Source organism: Sesamum indicum, linkage group LG5 (assembly GCF_000512975.1).
Source record: "Sesamum indicum cultivar Zhongzhi No. 13 linkage group LG5, S_indicum_v1.0, whole genome shotgun sequence".
Taxonomy (NCBI): Eukaryota; Viridiplantae; Streptophyta; class Magnoliopsida; order Lamiales; family Pedaliaceae; genus Sesamum; species Sesamum indicum.
In genome coordinates, this window is record NC_026149.1 from 13,315,513 (window position 1) to 13,336,523 (window position 21,011).

At 33.4% G+C, this 21,011-nt stretch overlaps 3 protein-coding genes across 3 annotated transcripts; all 3 read right to left on the reverse strand.

Annotated features, from left to right (window-relative positions):
- On the reverse strand, positions 312–1,325 carry LOC105162569 (probable calcium-binding protein CML36). The gene has a single exon (XM_011080628.2). It carries the CDS (start codon positions 1,157–1,159, stop codon positions 497–499), a length of 663 nt encoding a protein of 220 aa, XP_011078930.1. The 5' UTR covers positions 1,160–1,325; the 3' UTR covers positions 312–496.
- On the reverse strand, positions 9,494–13,425 carry LOC105162570 (triacylglycerol lipase SDP1). Its single transcript, XM_011080629.2, has 3 exons — positions 11,075–13,425; positions 10,834–10,977; positions 9,494–10,674 (listed from the first exon to the last, which is right to left on the reverse strand). Exons 1-3 carry the CDS (start codon positions 12,503–12,505, stop codon positions 9,739–9,741), a joined length of 2,511 nt encoding a protein of 836 aa, XP_011078931.1. The 5' UTR covers positions 12,506–13,425; the 3' UTR covers positions 9,494–9,738.
- LOC105162571 (N-acetylglucosaminyl-phosphatidylinositol biosynthetic protein gpi1) lies at positions 13,993–18,903 on the reverse strand. The gene is made up of 9 exons (XM_011080630.2): positions 18,552–18,903; positions 17,091–17,471; positions 16,860–17,000; positions 16,681–16,781; positions 16,365–16,586; positions 15,328–15,822; positions 14,690–15,108; positions 14,463–14,556; positions 13,993–14,331 (listed from the first exon to the last, which is right to left on the reverse strand). Exons 1-9 carry the CDS (start codon positions 18,735–18,737, stop codon positions 14,205–14,207), a joined length of 2,166 nt encoding a protein of 721 aa, XP_011078932.1. The 5' UTR covers positions 18,738–18,903; the 3' UTR covers positions 13,993–14,204.

Consider the following 21,011-nt stretch of genomic DNA (forward strand, 5'->3'; position numbering starts at 1 on the left):
CACATTCGTTAATATATCAAGATAATTTGATTATAAAAAAATTATTTGACCTGTAATAAATCAGTAATAAGTCAATTGATGGTAAATATAAAATTTTTTTTTAATTTTTTTTATTAATATCAATAAATTTGATAAATTTTAATTAATAAAAAAACTTATTAAAATGTAATTTTTCAAATCACAAGACATATACCTACATCCAATCTCATTCAGACAAGTAAAATTATCCCAATGACCTATGAACAAACTCGATTTGAATTTTGAAAGGCATGAATTCCTCTTGGACCAAACTCATATTATCATAAACACAATGTGTATAGAAACTTTCTTTTATATATACACATTTTTGTTTATAGTGCAACACATATTTTGTGATGGAAAAATTAAATTTAAGAGTTTATAATAATAAAGGAAAATTTCAGGGCAGCGAAATGATAATAATTTTTCCTTTTCTTATTATTTTTGTTGTGAAACAAGATTAGGAGAATTTGGAGTACTATCTTTGCTGCTGTTCCATCATACGGCTGAAGTCCTCGAAGCAGACGAACCCGTCTCCGTTTCTGTTCACCCCTCTTATCATTCGCCGGCAGTCCTCCAGCGTGCACCGCGCGTCCCCGATCGTTTTGAAAACGTTCAGCAGCTCCTCCGCCGTTATCTTCCCGTCGCGATCCGAGTCAAAGAAGTCGAACGCGTCCCTCAGTTCGCCGTCGCGAGCCGGCGGAGCGAAGGCGGAGCCGATCGCGTAGAACTCTTCCAGGCTAATACACCCGTCGCCGTCTCTGTCCACTTCGGTTAACATCAGTTTCAGCTCCTCCTGGCAGGGCGGCTCGGGCCCCAGCCGGCAGAGCAAGCCTTCCAGCTCCTCCTTCTTTATTTTTCCGTCGCCGTCTCTGTCGATCATCTCGAAAGCCTGTTTCAGCTCGAAGTAGATGTCGGCCGGGATTTCCGGCCATTCGTTGGGAGATATTTCAGCGGACAGCGAAGGAAGCACGCTGGTCGGCGTGGATAAGCCAGTGGGCTTCTTGAAACCGTCGTCGGATGCGGATGAGGACGTCGTCGTCTGGGAGCTGAACGACAACGCTTCATTTTCCGATCTGGAAACGGAACGCGATTTCTTGAGCTTGAGAAGCTTTCCGGGGATGATCTTGGTGAGTTTCATAGTGGAATTAGGAGAGAATGAAAATCTAACCCAGTAGAGAGAAGAGATGAAATGAGAGTAGAAGAGAGAGATAGAGAGAGAGAATTGGGGTATGAGGGGAAAGAGAGAGGAAGAAGCGAAGGGTTAAATGGATGGAGAGTGTGGCAGCCATGGTTACCTTCCAGGAAGTTTCGTAGAGAGAGAGAGAGTTTTTATGTTGAAGGAGTAGTTTTAGTATTTTTAGAAGGGAGTTTGGTGTAATTTGATTTTGGTGGTTCATTTTGTGTGTTGTTGTTGGGCCATATTTTATCTTAATTTAGGTTTGGTTTACCTAAATTATTTATACAGTAACTGCAATATATTTATTGTATAATTAAAAAAATAATTAAATATTTAATAAATATATTATTTTTATTTTGTGATTGGTTTGATTTCATCAAATTTAATAAAAAAAATTCTCATTATTGGATAACAATATGTGGGTGTGTTTAAAAAAAAATTAACTATACCTAAGGGCTTTTTAGTCTTTTTGAAGTGTGTTCCGATATCAAGGTCATTTTCATTAATCCCGTAAGAAGTCAGATTTATATGCACGTCAGTGTTAATAATTAATTTTACAAAATGAATCTAACACAAATGATGTAATAAGTCAAGAGATCCAATATTTAAAAATTTAATAACCAAAAAAATTGGATTAATGTTAAAATAAAAAAAATATTATTTATTGTTTCTTGCTTTTAGCAAAAAATTTAATTAAATTGATTTGCAGGGTGTGATCAATTTTGATTGATTCGAATGAGTGTTTTTAGGTATTGATTCTAACATTATAATAAGATTAGACTAATGATTGGTTTATGATTGATTTCACTTTAATAAATTAATTTAATTAATTTATCCTAATCTTGATCGTTTGTGGCTTCTTCGATTTTATCTTTCATCATTATATATATTTATATATTTGCCAAATTTAATTCCAACCCATCTTAAAAATAATTATAAGAAATTTTTTGATAACGCAAATTCCTATATAAAAGTTACATAAAATTTAAATAAGAAGTACTGCTTCGTTACAAAATTAAGAAAAAAAAATCAAAAATTGAAAAACAAACGACATTACTTTGTTATAAAAAAATTAAAATTTAAAGACGAGCAAGAATATTGTTGTTTGAGAAAATATTAATATATATAAACAATTTAAGATTTAAAACAAAAGTGATAATATCAACTTATAGAAAAAAAAATCAAAATTGTTAATAAACATGGAAAACAAAAAATATGATAAAAAAAATCCATGAAGTAGAGAAAGAAGGGCTCTCACTATCGTCCTTAAATAATTAGGGTTAAATACATTTTGCAGCCGTAAAGTATACTATCCTCGTCAATTTCTTCTTAAACTAAAGAAATCTTCAGTTACCCCCTATTTTGTGATAATCATTTAAATTAAACGGAAATGGATAAAAATACCTTTAACTATTAATAATATGATATATTTATTTTAATGCCCCCTATAGTTAAATATATCATCAATTTGACTTCGATTTTTTATTCATTTATAATGTTAATAAATTAATATTGGATTAATTACATATCGATAAGATAAATGTTAATAGCACTTATAAGGGTTAATTTTATTTTGTCATTCAAACTATGATCATTTTTACACTTTGGCATTTAAATTTTATTTTTTTTATATCAACTTACTATCTCAATTTTACGAAATTTGTATTTTACCATTTAAAATTATTTTTTTTATCAAAAAACCACCATATGCAGTGCACATTCGATATTTAAGGTTTATGTAATTTGATATTCTTCACATATGCACAGCATGTGATGTTTTTTCAGCAGAAAAATCAACAAAAAGATGGTCATATGTGTTAAACTGCAAATTTCACAAAGTTGAGATGGTAAGTTGACGGCTTGATGCAAAAAAAAGTTTCGGTTTGAAAGTGTAAAAATGAACATAGTTTAGATGGAAAAATATAATTTACCCCACTTTTAAATTATAATAAATTTACAAGCTAGTGTCTGTGCATTAGATGAGATATAATTTTAATAACAAAAATATTACAAGTGGTCGTTGAGCTTATTGTTTTGGCACCCAAATGTCAAGTGAGGTAATTTGAGAGTTAATAAGATAATTTTTTTTTTTTTTTTTTTTTTTGTCTTTTCACATACAAATTCTATTTCTACCTTAACCTAACCTTAGGTCGAATACGTTAAGTCTATAAATTAGAGATAATACTTACACCTAGGCCCAGACCCAAATTCATTTTGATACTTATGGTCCATATCCGTATCTAATATTTTTATATTAGATCCGAACTTGAACGCATATCTTTTGTAATAATTTTTTGAGTTTGGGTGGAGCCTATACCCTAAAATACTTGTGGATAAAATTATCAATGCGACTATTTATAAACTCAAATTTAAAATAATTATTTTGTACTTAATTAATTTATATAAATATAATATTAATTTATAGACATTATAGTTGAATAAACTTTTCAAATTGATTGATATATTAAATAATAGAGGGTATCAATGTGAATATATCATATTATTAATAATCAATGGTATTTTTGTTAATTTTTATTTAATTTAAAGAATTATTCAAAGATATGAGGGCAAATGAAGATTTATTTAGTTTAGGGGTAATTGACGAGGGAAACATATTTTAGCAGTGAAAATATATTTAACCCTAATAATTATATAATATTTCATAATAAATTACAGTAAACCTCACCATGTCTGAAAATCTGGACTAACATTTCTCGATAAATAAAGAAATTTAATCAAATTACACTTATTATATAATAGTAGTATTAAAATTTAGAAAAAACGACTAATCACACAAAAAGTATAAATTTTGAGCTCAAATCCAAGAAAACTACCCCCAATTAATTCTTTCGATGCTAAAGATTAATTCCGTGTCGACAAATATTACTTAATATATCATTATTAATTAGTAATGTGCGGCACACCTGTATACGTGCAAATTTTATAATATTATTTAAATAAAATATATAAAATAAATAAATTAATATTAAATTTATAAAAGAAATAGTGACAAAAAAGATGCATAAAAATAAATAAAAAAAAAAGATAGTGAGAGAGTGGAAGTTAGGGAATAAATAAATAAATATTAAAAAACAAAAAAAAATGAAACCAAATAGATGTATAAAGTAATAAACTATTAATCATTTATCCTAATAATTTATTATCTTAATTTGAGAATATAATTAATCATTATTTAAAAAAAATAAGAAAAGGAAAAGTATTCGTCTCTAATTTACGCGCCAACAGATAACCGCACGCCGAAAAAGGCTACGGATAGCACGCGGTTAGTAACACGTCAATCACGCAACACTAAACTGTGGGCTTGGGACCACATCCGTCTCCAAACTTGTCGCTAAATTACCGATATAATAATGCTCATGGTGTGAAAGTCGTGTTGTAAAAGCGTGCTGCTGAGTTTCCTTTTATCCGTTTGCTGTCTTCAATTCCTTTTGAGACTACTGCTAATTAGCACGATTTTAGTAAGTTTGCTTTTTATGTTTCAAAAGGTACATAATTTTGTTGAAAGTATAGCGCACATGATTTTGAGTAATCCTTCCATACTTAAAAGGATATTTTGGACAATTTACTATATAAAAAAATTGAATGAAAATCTAACAAAATAAGCTCGTTGAGTTCAAATTATGAAATCATATATAATTTTTTAAATAACGAGAAGGTATTTATAATCATGCCAAACTTTAGGGGATGTGCATGCTGTAATTTACCTTTTATTTTAAAGAAAATGAATAATTACATTTACACCCCATGACCTATGGTCTATTTATACAAACTACACATATCTTTTGCATAAACAGCAAAAAAATAGGAGTAGTTTGTATAATGATATTAACATTTTTAGGGGTGTGTGTGTAAGTTTTCGAAAAAATAAGGGGTTGTTTGTGTGAGTAATAATGATGTTTTGGTGGGTATATGTGCAATTATCTAAAAAATATGGATGATTTGTGTAAACAGACCATAGATCAAGAGATGTAAATGTAATTATCCCTGAAGAAAAAGAAAAATGATGAAGATTTTATTTCTGAAACATCATTAACCTTACATGATATCTTCAATATATTTATAACAAAAATAAATAAATAAATGTTCTTGCAACATAATATTGATATTTGGAACATAAAAATGCAGAAAGAGAGACATTTGATTCATTGTTATTCATTCTTAATCATTATAGTTTAATTATATTCTCTCATTTTAACATAAAACAATTATGGTTGTTAATGAGATTTATTTTAAATAGTGAAATTAAGGCTCTTTGATCATAAGATTATGGGTCTGAATTTTATCCATGTATGGATATTAAATTATTTTAATAATAGTTATTAATTAATTATAAATTTTTATATTGATAATATATAAATAAATCGTTAATGATTGAAATTTATGATATAATTCTAATTGTTTTATTGAAAAAAAGATTGTGGTTCGTTTATGTATACATTATACGGCTTAAATGCAATTTTTGTTCTGTATTTTTTATATTTTGATATGTTAATCCTTTATCTTTCTGGGTAGTGAATAGGTTTTGTAATTTTTAATTTTTCATAATTTCGATTCATTAATTTGACCAATGAGAATAAAAAACTCCAAATTCCAAAAAGCATGTGGAGGTTACATATATGCCTTTTTCGGTAATATTTGCAAATTTCGATGATTGAAGGACCAAAATCGCAAAAAATTAAAAGAGATTATAGAATGTATGTGCCACCCTAAAAAAATAAAAGACTAAAACTCCAGAATACAAAAAATACATTATAGAAATTACATTTAACCCTACTTTATACTACAATATTTAAAAGTAATAACCCATAGTTAATATTATTATTATTATTATTTTAATTATGGAAAATATGTTTATTGAAAGATATTCCCCCAAAAATTCAGAACAACAAATTCTAAATTATTTTTTGGATATGAAAAAAAAAAAATTGGAAAAATCTGCATGAGATCTACAGCATCACATTAAAATCTTGGATTGCCTAATTATTTGCTGCTCTACTCAATCATTACCATTCAGTCAACACCACTAGTAATTTCACTTTGCCCCTCTAACTATTTACATATTAATATTTTGAACCCTCAAATTATGAAAATCTTCTTTTCCGCCTCCCAACTAAGGAAATATAAATTATGTTTCAAAGATTTTTCACTTTTGCAAAATTATTTTGGTTAAATAATTTTTGACAAATTAATTAATAGTCTTTGACTTTTAGTAATATTAGTGTTAAATCTGATTAAAAATTATGGTAAAATACAACGAGCTCCCCTAAAATTTTTCATAATTACAAATAATCCCTTATAAGTACCTCAATAAAATTATAAATATTCTAACAAACACCTCCTTGTGATAGCTCCTTATAGCGGAGCATTTGTTAGGATATTTGTAATTTGATGAAGGTATTTGTAATTTTTCAAATAATAAAAAGGTATTTATAATAAAAAATAATAAATTAATTGTAATAAATTCATACAAAATAAAATAAATATCCATATATTCAGTAGAACTCAAACACATCTTAACCATATAATATGATTTTCAAAAGGTCTATATATTGGGCAATGCTTTTCCCTGCAGGGAGGAATATATGCTCATGAACTACCCTTCTTATAAAATTAACAAGAATATATATAGATAGATAGATGGATTTATTTATTTATTTTTTGGGGATTTTGGAAAGATCAATCATCTATTTAGAAATTGTTTATTCTGTGAGGAATTCAAGATAAGGAGCTTGATTGTTCAAGATAATGGCTATGACTAAAAATCGTAGTGAATAACTAGGGTTATAATTACCTCCGTTGAGGTTTGTCATTACTACACATATTCCTTTATTGTTTGAAAAATTACAAATATCCTCCGCCCTTCCCTCAAATAAAAAAATAATTATGTAGCCCTTAGACGGTAAAAAGGGATTTACTACTTTACCCTTACTGGAATTTTTTAAAATTTATATATATATATATATATATGTTTGAACCGATGTAAAAATAAATAAATTTGAGGGTGTGCAAAATAAATAATCTATAGGGATATAGTCTAAAAAAATAATTTAAAAAATTATAAAATTATTATTTTATAATTCAAAAGGGTATTTTGGTCAGTTCACTATAAAAATTGGATGAAAACCTAACAGAAGCTAATGGAATGAGTTCGTTGTTAGACGGATGTTAAAATTAGGGGGGTATTTGTAAATTTTTAAATAAATGTGAGGTTTTTGTAATTATATTAAATTTCAGAGGAAGTAGTTGTAATTTACCCTAATAAGTACCAAAGCTAGATAAAATTGATGCAAAAGCTTAGCTTATCTACCATGAAAGATAACTTTTTTCCATGGTTATGAATCATGATAAATATTTTTACCACACTCGCAAAAACAACGACAAACAACCATTGTGTAGTCATGGTCAATGACTATTTATTACAACTATTTATTTTTATTCATATCAATTAATCATGATTAAACGTTATATTTCTTCTATGTTGCAATTTAAGATATTATCAAAACAAATATTAATGTAGCGGTGTTAAAATGATGCAAAGTCATTTTTATAAAAAAAATATAATTATAATTAATTTTTAAAATTATCTAATTAGAATTATAATTGTCACATTTAAAATTTGTGGCTATAGAGGACCTTTTTATTTAAATATTAATGACATTATCGCACCAATTTATAAATATAATAATTATACCGATAATCTGGATACTATACCAATTCTTTTGGTGCGTTGATATACCTTGAGTTGATTTTATTTTATTTTTTAAAAATATAATTTATTAATTTATAATATAAAAATATTTATTATATGCACATAAAGACAGCGTACCATGATGACTAACATATATAAAAAGATAGAAAAGTAATTGTAATCATTATTTCATTAGAGAGAATTGAACATAAACACAAGTAACAGTTGTGCTCCTCATAAAAGATACTATGCATGGCAACCAAGTTGGCAAGGGGCAAACACTGAATTATTACCAAATGACAAAAATGCATAGGACCACTACTCAACAATTATAGATTGAAGAAAGGGCAATTTGATGTTTGACTACTTCATCTCCATTCCTTTTCTTTGGAGCTTCTTTCCTTGAACTTGCCTTTGATTGAGCCCTTCTACCAAGTTGTTTGGAAGTGAGAGAAAGACAACTTAGTATTGATGCATCATTTCTTGTCACTTGTGATTTCACAAGTGAGTTTCTTGTGGGATTGTCTTCTTGCATGTGATTAAGGTGTCATGTAGATTGTCCCACCTTGCCATTGTCTTTTGCCCCATTCAGAGTTGTTTTTCTCAAGTATGGGGTAGCCTCATGCCCCAATCCATTATTTATGCTAAATTTGTAATTTTCTTGAAATTTCGTTGCATGTGATGCAACGACAAACGCAGTGTTACTAAGTGTGAAGTATTGTCTATTCTGACTTAATTTCATGAATTTATCCCAAAAAAAAAAAAAAAGATTTTTGTTGGGAATCGACCACCATCAGCACAAGAAACTTTGGCTCGTAATGTGGTGGTATATCTTATGAAGGTCGTGTCAAGACCTTCCTATGGTATATATATGATTTTCAGATAAATTTTAGTTCAATTAATTCAAGGTCCATATAATCTGGCCCTAGTGCATCCTAAACCCTAATATCTATGGGCTCATCATGACCATGTAATCATTTTGGTTATGTAATTTACATGAAAGTATATAATTAGGGGAAAAAACCCCCGGCTTAAGATACAAATAAGGGGGCTATAATTAAGACTTTTCTGAGTGTAATTCTGATCGATAGTTTGATTTGTAGGTTTTACAGCTGAGAGAACTGGACCGTATATTACTCATTGAGTTTTCCATTTAACTAAATTTATTTTTAAAGACTTTAATCTGATTTTTTGATACAACAACCCGAAACGTTCTACCTTATATCGGCTTTAGTTGCAATGAAGCATGTTAAGAAAAAAAAAATGATACTTCCTATACGATGAATATACACTTTAAGGGACTGATATTTCAGGTGTAAATACATTAATGTGATCTTCTCCAAGCACTCGTTCCAAGTGTAATCCACATTGAAGGTCCTTACAAGTTTATATAACTATGTCGTTTGATTTGATCAAACGTTTGTTTTCTCTCTCATGCTTGTCATAATTGGTTTCATAGAATAAGTTGGAGGGTATTGATCCCTAATATTTTGTAGTATGTGGCTCAACATGGAATCTCTACAAACCTAATAATGTATTGTCATTGAAAGTTATCTACTCAGATGATCAATCACAGCAAGGTCACATGTCAGTTCAATGCCTTGCATTTCTGGACTCCAGTTGCATAAAACATAAGAAATTTCAGATTGTGACAACATGAGGTGATTCATTGGGGAAAGCAGATTTTGGACCCTGTAATGACAAATCTTGAGTAGCAAAGAATTCGTGTGAAAACCTGGAAATTCTTGCATGTACTAGTAGTGAAAGAACCTCCTAGTCCTCAACCGTCCATGACATGCTTGTCATAGGCATCATTAACCTAACCGATTAATCAGTCATGACCCGGTTCGACGTCATCTCTGTAGAGGTCCTCTCTAACATCATCTCCAGTTTCAGACACCGAGCTAATATCCATCTCGTTTGCAGGACTCTCGAGTTGCACGCACTCGGGAAGGGAATCGTGGGGAGATCCAACGTTTTCTGAATCATGACTCCTGTTGGATGGAGTCAAGACTTCCTTCCTCACGACGTTGAGCATGATCCCATTGTGGGTTCTTTCAGGCTGCAAAAGATCGCCTTCAGCCACCATAATGCTTGAATTGCTTGTCCGAGCTCTGTTGCTAAAATCTGCGGGATCAAATTCTGTGTCCGATGTTCTATCCGGTATTGCAACGCTCAAACCATGAAGTACTTGATCCCTACCAGAAACTTGGATTGCAGCATTGTTTGTGTGGCTCGTTGTTCCTTTGTTTGTTCTTGGATCGACCTCCAAATTCTGCACAAAGTCGACGAACTTATCAGCCGAAGTCGTCCTCATCAACGGTCCACCAGATCTCGTCCACGAGTTGAGATCAACGCTCTCGGATTCGCTGTCACTGCCGTCATGCGCGTAGCGATGCATGCGCCAAGTTCTACCATTATGCCCCATTGAACCGCCAACTCCCTGGTGATGAGGCGAGTCTGCAAGGAGGTCTTCCTCAAGGGAACCTGTCGAGTTCTCTCGGGCAATGATGTTCCAAGAAGGGATTCTCTTGGAAGCATTGAATTTGACTGTGCTGGCTGGGCCGTGAGAAGCAGCAGCAGCAGCTCTCTCGGCACTCCTCTTCAGTCGACGCATGTGGTTGAGCACTGCAACGCACTCGTCAAGAGCAAGCTCGATTCCGCAGTTTGCTTTTATGGCTGAGAGCTTCTCCCAAGTGCATCTCCGGCCCTGGTTTGCTGACTTCTGAAGCTCCACATAAGAAGGATTCTGTATTACCTTTGATAACTGAGATCACAAAGGATGAATCAGAGACATAAACATCACAATAGAGACTAATCCTATTACGAGTAAGCATTGTGAGAGTTCAATCTGTTCGCTACGTTTTTTGTCGTTTTTCATTGGGACGTAGGAAAGAGTAAAAGATGTTTAACAGGCCGTATATACCTGAGCCAACGTAGCCGGCATTACAACGGTTACATCACCTTCCCAGTCTTGAGCAAACAGCTTGGCAACTCCACCGAGTGGGAACCCGAGCTCCAATATCTGATGGCATCTGTGTTTTACCTCCATCTCAGCTAGTTGAGCAAGCTGCATTGGTATAAAAGCTTAAGCAGTCAGTTTCTTCATTCGTCGAGCAATGATTCAACAGGGAAGACATTCGTCGTAAAAGTCCACGGAAACGTACCTTTGCAGCAAAGTTGCCTCCATAAGCTCTAACCATAGCCTTCAGCCTCAGGAGAGGTGCAATATGAGGATTTGCCTGACTCACGATAAAATGATTCACATTGAAGAGTTCTTTCAACTGCATCATGGGCAAATCGATCTCCAAGCTTCCGTCTCTCCAGCGACGCGATGAAACACTAGAAGCCTCTTCAGGGCCCAAATGAAATGGAGGATGATAAGGCACAATTTCGCCACTTCTATCTTTTGCCATCAGCTCTTGAGCTTCAAAAAGACCTGGAAACGCACAAGAAGCAGTCACAGCACTCCATATGACGACGTGAGGTGAAGTCAAGTAGTTTAAGCATCGAGGCGGCTCATGCTTCCTTGGCGAGCAAACCGTGATACCCAAGATTCGTCCCGTCATGTCATAAGCTTCCTGGAAAGTTAGATTATTTGTGAGATGTCTCAGCATCATCTGCAGCTGCCGGATCTCATGAACCGCACCCTGTGTCATGATCCTCTTGAAAACGGTGAAAATCCCACCAATCTGGTCAAAAAATTGAATCGAATGCCAAGAATCCTCAAAGAAACTCTGAAGCTCAGGCCAAGACCTAGTAGCAACGACAGAGCACATAGCAGAGCCAACACTAGAACCAGCAATTATCCTCGGCAACAGCTTATGCTCCACCAATGTTTTCGCCACCCCTACATGGAAAGCCCCCAAAGAAGCACCCCCACTTAAAAGCAACGCCGTTCTACCAAATGCATGCCTTGTTTCGTGCATAAAAGCAAGCTTCTCCTCCAACAGAAGCTCCTCTGAATCAGAATCACAGACCATTCTCAATTGTGTTGTGACTTCATCTATATACTCCTTTATTAGTTTCGGCACGTGGAGTCTCCCCTTGTGAAGCTCCGGATTGCACATATTGCCGAGATTCCTGACTAGATCAGCCCTCATACAGAATATGATATCTCTAAGAGAACATTCCTGACGACGATGGCGAAGCTCCTCAAGCTTATTTCTCACTAACTCCTCGTCGTAAAGATCCGATTCATTCATTCTAAGGGTCTCTTTATCGAGCATTTTAGCAGCATAAGCCCATTCCTCATATGTCAATGCAGATCTCATCATATTCCTCCAAAACTTCCTCCTATACGCCATCTCTGCCCTCGTTTTCACATTCGTGTATCGTTTCAACAAGAATGCAATCAACGAAACCATTACTAAAATCCCTTGTGGATTCCGAGGATGGAACCATGAGACTACAGGTGATAAGTAGCCCCTCAAACAGTTCTTGAATTTGTACAAGCACATCAACAACATTCCAAAGATTCGATGCCTTAAATGCGATATCGACTTGCAGAACAAGACCCTAAATGCAATCGTTCGACCGAAGAGAGTCGAAGGCCCAATTGAGAATGGATCAACACTAGCCTCATTACTTATATCCATGATTTCAGCTAAATAAAGGAACAGAACTTCTCTATTCAAGAACTGTGCTTTCTATAAACTTAAAGTTGTATTTCTCCAACAATCAATACAGATTAAGATCCAGATATCGCTAATGATAATCAAACCAAGCAATACAGGAATTCTCTGCAGATACTCAAAGAAACAAAGAACAAGGTGGAAGCAAGGGTTGTAAACAGCTTAAAATTTGAGCATTAAACAAAAAGCTCTTACAGCTCCCCATTTCAAAAACTTAGAATCAGTGTCTTTGATGACATACTCAACCAAGAAACAAAGCCCTTAACACCAAGAATCACAAAGAAACAAGTTTTCCAGTGAGAACCCCAGAAATCAAGAAGAGAAAGAACACCCAAAATTTTACTTCAATCAACCTCAAAAAGGGTCCTCAAATCAAACCCACAAAGTTAGTTCTGTCTGGTTAAAGATCACGCAAGAACATACATATATATATTTAGAGAAACAAATGCTAGGCTGCCCACAACTTCACAGAAAAGGAAACTAAGCAGGCAGCAGCTTAAATTATTAAAAGGAGATGTTACTATTGAATAATAAATGCATTGGGAGTTGCAAGATTCTGGATCAGATTAGATAACGATATCCTTGTGGGATCATTTAAGAAGTGACGTCTGGGGCAATGGATCACTATGCAGCACTGGATTATATATACATGTATATATATCTTATAATACTTATATGTATATATATAGCATGAAGAGATAGATATACACATTACTGTTTTGTCAGAGGAAAGAGATAAGAAGGTCAGGAACTTCTTGAATCCTGTTTTTTCTTTTATATTCATGTGTGTGTTTTTTTTCCTTTTTACAGGACGTTCGAGTGTTTGAAAAGTTCGTTGGGACTATGATTGCAGAGGGAGACAGTAGAAACACTCTGACATCTGACCAATTTCTCTTTCACTTTCCGTTTTGGGGCCCCCCCCCCCCACAACATCCAGACTATTTTAATTTTGGTTCCGAATCATGTCACTGCATCCTGCAAGTCGGTTTATGAGCAATTTGAGTGTTGAGCGATATAATTATTTCTTTAACTATGTAAGAATTTATAAGGTGTAAAATACTTGATAATTTTTCTACAAGAAAAAAGCTCATGAGATTCAATAATAAAACATTAAAATTTTACATATCTTTTTAGGAAAAGTAAAGATTTTAATTTATTTCAATTTAATCGTATCAATTACAACATCTATGTAGAAACTTCACGATCTTATTTATCTAAATAAGTAAAATTACATGTTTAAAAAATATTCTACAAAATGTCTAAATTTATAAATATTTTAAATAAATATAGACTAATTTTCCAATGAGGGACACCCTTTCTTGAGGAGGAAAGTTTTTGAAATAGCATTTCAAAAGATCATAAACTCGAGTTATATGCCAATTCAGTGAACCCCAATCAGCAAAGAGCATCTCAAGAACGAGGGCAAAGTACAACTGGTGACAAGACTAAAAGACACGGAGAAACTTGAAGCCATTGCATTTGATAGTACCAGGAAAAGAGTCCTTACAGAAGTCGAGAAAAATGGCATCCACCTACAAAGAATGCCGCATTCCTCCCTGAATTCACTAGTTAATAGAAAGTATCTCAATGCAACGCCCACATTCGAACGAGTCAAAAAGAGAAAAACCAAGTTGGATGAAGAGCAATATCTTTGTCATTCACGTCAATGAGTATACAGATCTTCCCTGCAAGCATAAACTGAATCACGGCAAAGACGCCAGTACTCTTTCCAGGGGATTGTGATCCATGGCAACTTCAGAGGGAAACTAAGCCCTGGAGCATGCGGGATGCTGCACATGAAAAACAATAGAGAAAACTCAGCAAGAGGGGAGAGAAGTAATTTACTTTCATTTTAAGGAAAAAAAAACAAGGCTGAAAACAGAGAAGGCGAGTTTTCTGAGGTTGGAGATGGGAGGAACACCTTTTTCCAGTGAGAAGCCCGTAGGCAGACGAGCCAATCGATGATCTAGAAAAAGCTGAATAACAGTATCTGTAGTGGGGGCGGACTACCTCTCCTGAATAAAATTTCACAAGTTAGATATTACAAGAAATCTGTGGAGCCCCAGAGTCATTCTTCTCTTTACATTTGGTTTACCAAACCTACTAGAAATCATTCTATTTGAAACATATGAAGCTCTCGGTCTTTACCTAAATTCAAGTAATTGCTGTGAAGAAATGAAACCAAAATAGTGAATTTACTACTTCTACTTGCATAAGCTGTTTCTTGCAGCTTCCCAGGCAATGAATTACTACCATTAACAGCTGCTGTCTCAGAATGTTGGGATAATGTGACATCAAACCATATTCCTGATGGAAATCTATTTCTCCTCTTCAACCAAAGCAAAACTTTAGCATACGGAGTGGAATGGATAAAAGATACGGCAGCCTCAACAACTATGCAGATAAAGCTCACAGCCGTATGCAAAATGGTGAAAAAAATGTAGAATGCAGATGTTGTTGGTAGTAGAAGTAAAATTGGGGTAAACAGGAGAGAACCAACTACATGTTGCTCAACAGAATAGTCATAGCTGTCCAACCTGAGGCGTAGAGGATTCCACTTCCTACCCCTGCAATGAATTCACCAATTATGTTATTAGAATGTTGAACCATTACAATATCCGTACTATCACAATGAGCAAAGTACCATTACAGTTTCATATTATCGCTCTCCCTCTCTCTCTCCCCCCTTCCGCACCCCTTTCCCTTCCCCAGAAACCAATGGCAAGTTAAACCTCTTCAAGATGAAGAATGAAATAGGTTCCAATGAAAATTGAAAAGTCTGTTACCTGAAAAGGCGCCATAATGCTGCTACTGCCTGTATCTGTGTTGAATAGAGAAGAGAAAGAAATAGATGAAGTGTCAACACATGCATTGCTAGTAGTGAAATTATGTCAACAACTAGAGCTGCCGCTGTAGTTAAACCAAAAATCATCCCACAGAGAGCCACTGCTTTAGTGAAATGAACGGATAGAGAACCCATAGAAACCCAAAGTGTTGACCAAATTTGAATTGCATTGAGGGAAATCATGCCAAGAACTCCTGCTAGCTCAGTATTCAACTTAAAACCAGCCGGATTGCCCATTAGCCATACACACCCATTACGCAACCAATTGTTTGTGAAGTCATGAGCAAAGTTTGAAATCCATAAGGAAGCAGGTTCTGCCATAAACCACAGGGCAATGCCAAAGATATTTCCTAGAAGAACATCAACCACAACATTTGACCATATTGAGTGCTTGTGGAATGCAGCTTTCTCTGCAAACTCAACACATGACCAATCCCTATAGAATAGCCAAAATAATGAGGAAACCTATCTAAAACTCCATTTCTTCAGAAAACGAGAACACCAACAAACATTAGAGCATCACCATATACATGACTGGATAAAAACTTGAAGAAATCATTGTGTTTTAATGTTTAAGTATTATTGATAATCTCTTTGTAAAAGAGTGAAAAGATGGGAGGCGGGTTGAGTATGAACTAAATCATGTGGAAAAAAATTAACTACTGGGCCAATGATAATGTCTTTTCACTCCACAACTAACTTATAATGGACCAATAAGGTAAAAGAGGAACTGAATGCAAATGACATAGCAGATATACATTTACGAAGTTCATTGAATCTAAGCTTTATCTCTGACATGCTTAATGAAATATCACGTGAATGGCTAATGACTATATTCAATGAAGCATGTCTATTCAATTAATACAAAACCATGAACTCCTGCATAGACTTGATTATGATGCCTTAAATCACTTGCACAAATTGAACAAATCTGATGAGTGTCACAACACAATTTCAGAAATGAAATTGCCATGTTACCTGATACTTTGATCATGGAGAAAGATAGGCCAATACAAGAGTTGACAGGAACGAAAGTGGATATTCTTCGAGGTGTTGCTAAAAACTTTTGCCAATATGATATCCATACGTGCACGGGACAGCCAACCAAAAAAAATATGGAAAGACTGAAGAATAATATAAATGATGGTTGAAAATGAAGCAACAGATACAGCCAATAGTTGCCATGAGACATTAGAGAACCTGACAATTGAAAAAAAATGTTGTTACAGTGACAAGAAAAGTTCGGGTGAAAAGAAAAGTTTGTGCAAAGCGGAGGTAAGGATGATCTTTATACATGCGAAAAAAGAGGAACTGATTGCCGGACTCCGCATGATGATGTCCGTGAAACAATATTTGAGCAGCATTAGCACTGTTCATTGCCTGGATGACAGTATCCTTTTTACAAGGATTTCAAAACAACTAATTCAGAATGATGAAACTCCGGTATGACAAACTTTAATTAAGATTATTTACCAAGTCAAGGCATGGATCTCTTTGTTGAAGATCGTCAAACCATTTAGGTTTCTTGCAAGGAGATGCAGCTATGTTGGACATACTGTCGGTACCCAGGGAATAATGGTGACTACCAAAAGTGGGTATTTCATAAAATATTACCTAGATTTGTCAAGGAGCCAAGTTCAGCTGAAATAAGAGCAAAGGGAAAGAAGTAGAAGCATGCTGTACAGGTTAACAAGACTTACATACGTGGGGATCTAGGTCAGACATTATTTCACTGTTCAAATGTAGATGATCCAATTTAGGGATGAGAAGAACTCTTCCATCCAGAGTTTTGGAAAGACCATATACAAGCTTGATCCACATGTTTTCTAGAGCAGCAAGTCTATCTTCTTCTGATATCCCGTCATGTTTGGGGCATCCGCAGCTCCAGTTCCAGTTCCCGTGATTACTCGTAAATGTATTTAGACTTTGATCACTGGTTAAGTTGGTGCATTTATTTTTATCATTTCCAAATCTGACCAACTGGGTATTGCCACTAAAATCTGCTTCAAGATACCCCAGCAGAGAGAAATTTCCTTTATCTTGAAGAAGTGCAGGCATTTTCTTATTCGTTCCATGAAGGATTTCCTTAATCAAAATAAAACAGTGATGATACAAGTAAATCATCAGAAGAGAAGATAAACACACACATTTTTGGGGGACATAAATGAAGAAATTCAGTAAAGGGGAAGCAGTATCATGTATCCAATGTAATTGACAAAGAAGAAATATAGGGCAGCACTCATCTCCTTCAAATTATAGGTTTTCATACAAGGAAATTTATTTACAAGTTATTTGATAACATTTGATATGTTATGCCCAGTACACATCAGGGATGATCCTGGAGCATATACATTGTTTCTAACTATGTGGATCATCCAATGTGAAAACTGATCCAGGTAACATTGGTTAAGGTGAACTTTTGCTGCAATAACCTTGCAACAAATTACTGTGATCACACTGATTACAGCACCTTCTCTAGTCCAAAATTTCTAAATCTTTGAGCTTCAAGAAGCAAAGTTTATTTAATTACTTTGGAAGCAGAAATTTTGCTGATAAGCCATGAGAATAAATTTGCCATGTGTTTGCTTTTTCTTAAGAGTTATTAACCATGATTCATAAGAATGCAGCTTCAGTAATATTTATGGGAGCCACTCGTTAAAGCGAAACCAATTCAGCCAAGTAACCGCAAACCTAAAGTGGACTTAAAATTCGCTCAAGGGGAACATACATAAACCAAAATTAAACACCCAATATATGAAAAATAAATATGCATGCAGCTCGAGATTTAGCCGGTGACAGAAAGAGGGAACTAAATAAATTCCACACACGTGCAGTAAATTCTCTTAAGCAGTAAAGAATCAACTCAATCAGCAATAAATCAGTAACATTTGAATATCAATACTGCGATTGCCAACTCCAAGGGAGCAAATTCCAAATAAGTACATAGTTAAGCATCTTGAACAATATCACAAAACTGAAACAGCGAGAATGCGACTAGGGTTTCCAATTACGGAAAGGAACGAAGACAAATAAAAAAATGAAGCTGAAGCCATCACAGAATTCCGACATATGAATCACACCGAAGAATCAGTCAACAGAAAACGAAGTGTCTAAATAGAAAAACACTACATTTAGCAATCCCCAAACGGGAAACGGATTGTGTACCTGGAGATCCGAACGGGAAGTGATTGAGGAAGTAAGTCTGCGCTCATCGCACGCAAAAGCGATAACAATATCTAGTGAAGCTTCGGAAGAGGGAATGAACCAGCCAAACAAGAAACTGGAATTAGGTGGAGTTTGAGAGAAGAGATTACTCGGCCACCAAAGCCTGCACTTTCTTCCTCTCCCCATTTTCACAGCTGAATCGCCACTACCTCATCCGTCGCTAAGCCGTAGAAATTGAGAAAAACTGCGACGGGCTTCGGTGTGCTGCCGGCGGAGAGTGAAGAAATTCGAGAGCGAGCGCCGTCAAGCCAGCCTTATACTGTATAAAACCCGTAGATGCTCGTATAAACCCAAGAAGTAGACATATACACTATACTGAAAAAAAGGAATAAATATATAAAGCTTTTTTATTTCAAGAAAAAATAATACTTGTTCTATATTACTAAATAAAATTAAAATACTTAACTCTATAATTGCTCAAATTATTTTCAAAATAAGTTTAAAATTGAAATGAATATTATACTATTATTATTGTTTTAATTTAATTTTATAAACTATTAAAATATTAAGATAAATTACACTGACATGTCCTCAGATTAAGTCTAATTACATAAACACGCTAAGCCGTTTATAAAACTACAAATACACATCTTGAAAGGTGTCAGTGCAATATACTCATAGGGTGTTTATGAAATGTTTCGCTTATTTCATATGAAATGTACTTATAATTACAACTAGAACATCAAATAATATACTTAAAATTTTACAAATTATCGCAGATGTTTGTGTAATTTAACTTAATCTAATTAAGGGATCAGTCCGTGATATATTAGGTTGGTTTGATGTTGGGCGTTAGACACATAATATATATATATAACAAAAAGAAAAGATAAAACTATTAATCTGAAAATAATCATCTATCTGTACATATTCGAGTTCATGTTAGATCAAGGTTGGATCGATATTCAGTACAATACGCATCTAAAATATGCAGATTTTGACATATCTATCGTTACTGAAATAATTGAGAGCATTTGTATAAATTTTTAAGACCTTAAAATAGCCTCGAATTTAAATGCTTTTTAAGCTACGGAAACTTACCTATTCATGAATCAAAATTTAATTATGGGTTAATTACATTTAGATTCTCTATAAAAATATGAAATATACTTTCCCCTTAACAAATTATAAAGTTGCACTTACATTTATTTCAAAATTTATTGTTTAAACCTGGCACTCTTTCACTAGAGTTTGGACGAAAATACTGACATTAGCAATAAAAAATCAAGTAAGATTTTCAATTTTCTTACTCATTATTTAACATTCCATGTAATAGTTTGTATTTACAAGGAGAAACGTAATAATATTAACTTCACTTCATATATAGATATTACATTTATATCCCTTTGCAAGTAAAAAATTTTACATGAGATGTTAAATGGTAGGCAACATTAAAAATTATGTATTTTTTTCTGGTAATATCAGCATTTACAATCCAAACCCTAATGGAAGGGAATTAGGTATAAATAGAGAATTTTTTAAAAGAGTGTAAGTATAATTTCAAAAAAAATTAAAATAAATATATAATTTCTTATTTTTAAATAGGATATATTTGTAATTAACCCTTTTTATTCTAATTGAGTTTGGACCATTCACTTCTACACCCAAAGGAACATAAGAAAACTAAACATTAAATACTAACCTTTTGAGTTTGGTGACTCTAATTCACCCTTTTCTTTTATGAAATTTTAGGATTTTATATAAATATAAATTGTGGGAGAAGAAAAAAATAAAAGAAGATTTGAAGAAACCTAGTCAAGATTCAAATTTTAAACATATTTTACTTCAAAAAAAAAAAAAAAGAATTTAGTACCCTATCCGACCCAATTATTAAATTTGGGGTATCGGGTAATTATATACCCAATTTTTTTTATTAAAAAAAATTCAATAATTTAACCTGAATCCAAATTAATTTGGATCGTACAGAAACACCAACCCAAATACCACCTCTGTCATTAACAAATCAAAGAACAAAATTTAGGTCTAGAAAGTCATAGCTCCAATACGCATAGAGATTTTTTATTTTTTTTTTTTTGCCAAATCAGTTTTAGTCGTATTGAACCGATCATATTGTAAGTTGTAATGCGGTTGGTAATTCTTTTTAAACTGTACAATACTCACACAATAAGTGTGATTAATTAACATATAATTAATTTAAATTTAATCAGTTCTAATCCAAACTAAAACTTCTCATGGCACAGTTCATTCTTGTGATCCATGAGTTGAGTCGGCTGGAGTTTTCTAACATCCCGATATCTTATTCTTATTCGATAAAAATATCGTATGAGTATTTACATATACTCTTAAAATTGAGGTATCGCATTCAAATATTTTTATATTTGAATCTCATTAATATGAATGTTGGGTCACGTTTCCTATTTATTTCTATGTACCTATGCT

What these genes read in the sequence shown, in the direction of transcription:
- LOC105162569 (XM_011080628.2), bottom strand. Translation starts at nt 1,159, where the DNA reads ATGAAACTCACCAAGATCATCCCCGGAAAGCTTCTCAAGCTCAAGAAA.
- LOC105162570 (XM_011080629.2), bottom strand. Translation starts at nt 12,505, where the DNA reads ATGGATATAAGTAATGAGGCTAGTGTTGATCCATTCTCAATTGGGCCT. An exon ending in GAGGCAACTTTGCTGCAAAG is followed by an intron (nt 10,978 to 11,074) that starts GTACGTTTCCGT and finishes ATACCAATGCAG; the next exon opens with CTTGCTCAACTAGCTGAGAT. An exon ending in TGCCGGCTACGTTGGCTCAG is followed by an intron (nt 10,675 to 10,833) that starts GTATATACGGCC and finishes TTGTGATCTCAG; the next exon opens with TTATCAAAGGTAATACAGAA.
- LOC105162571 (XM_011080630.2), bottom strand. Translation starts at nt 18,737, where the DNA reads ATGGGGAGAGGAAGAAAGTGCAGGCTTTGGTGGCCGAGTAATCTCTTC. An exon ending in CTTCCCGTTCGGATCTCCAG is followed by an intron (nt 17,472 to 18,551) that starts GTACACAATCCG and finishes ATTTTGATTAAG; the next exon opens with GAAATCCTTCATGGAACGAA. An exon ending in CAGTTCCTCTTTTTTCGCAT is followed by an intron (nt 16,587 to 16,680) that starts GTATAAAGATCA and finishes TTCAATTGTCAG; the next exon opens with GTTCTCTAATGTCTCATGGC.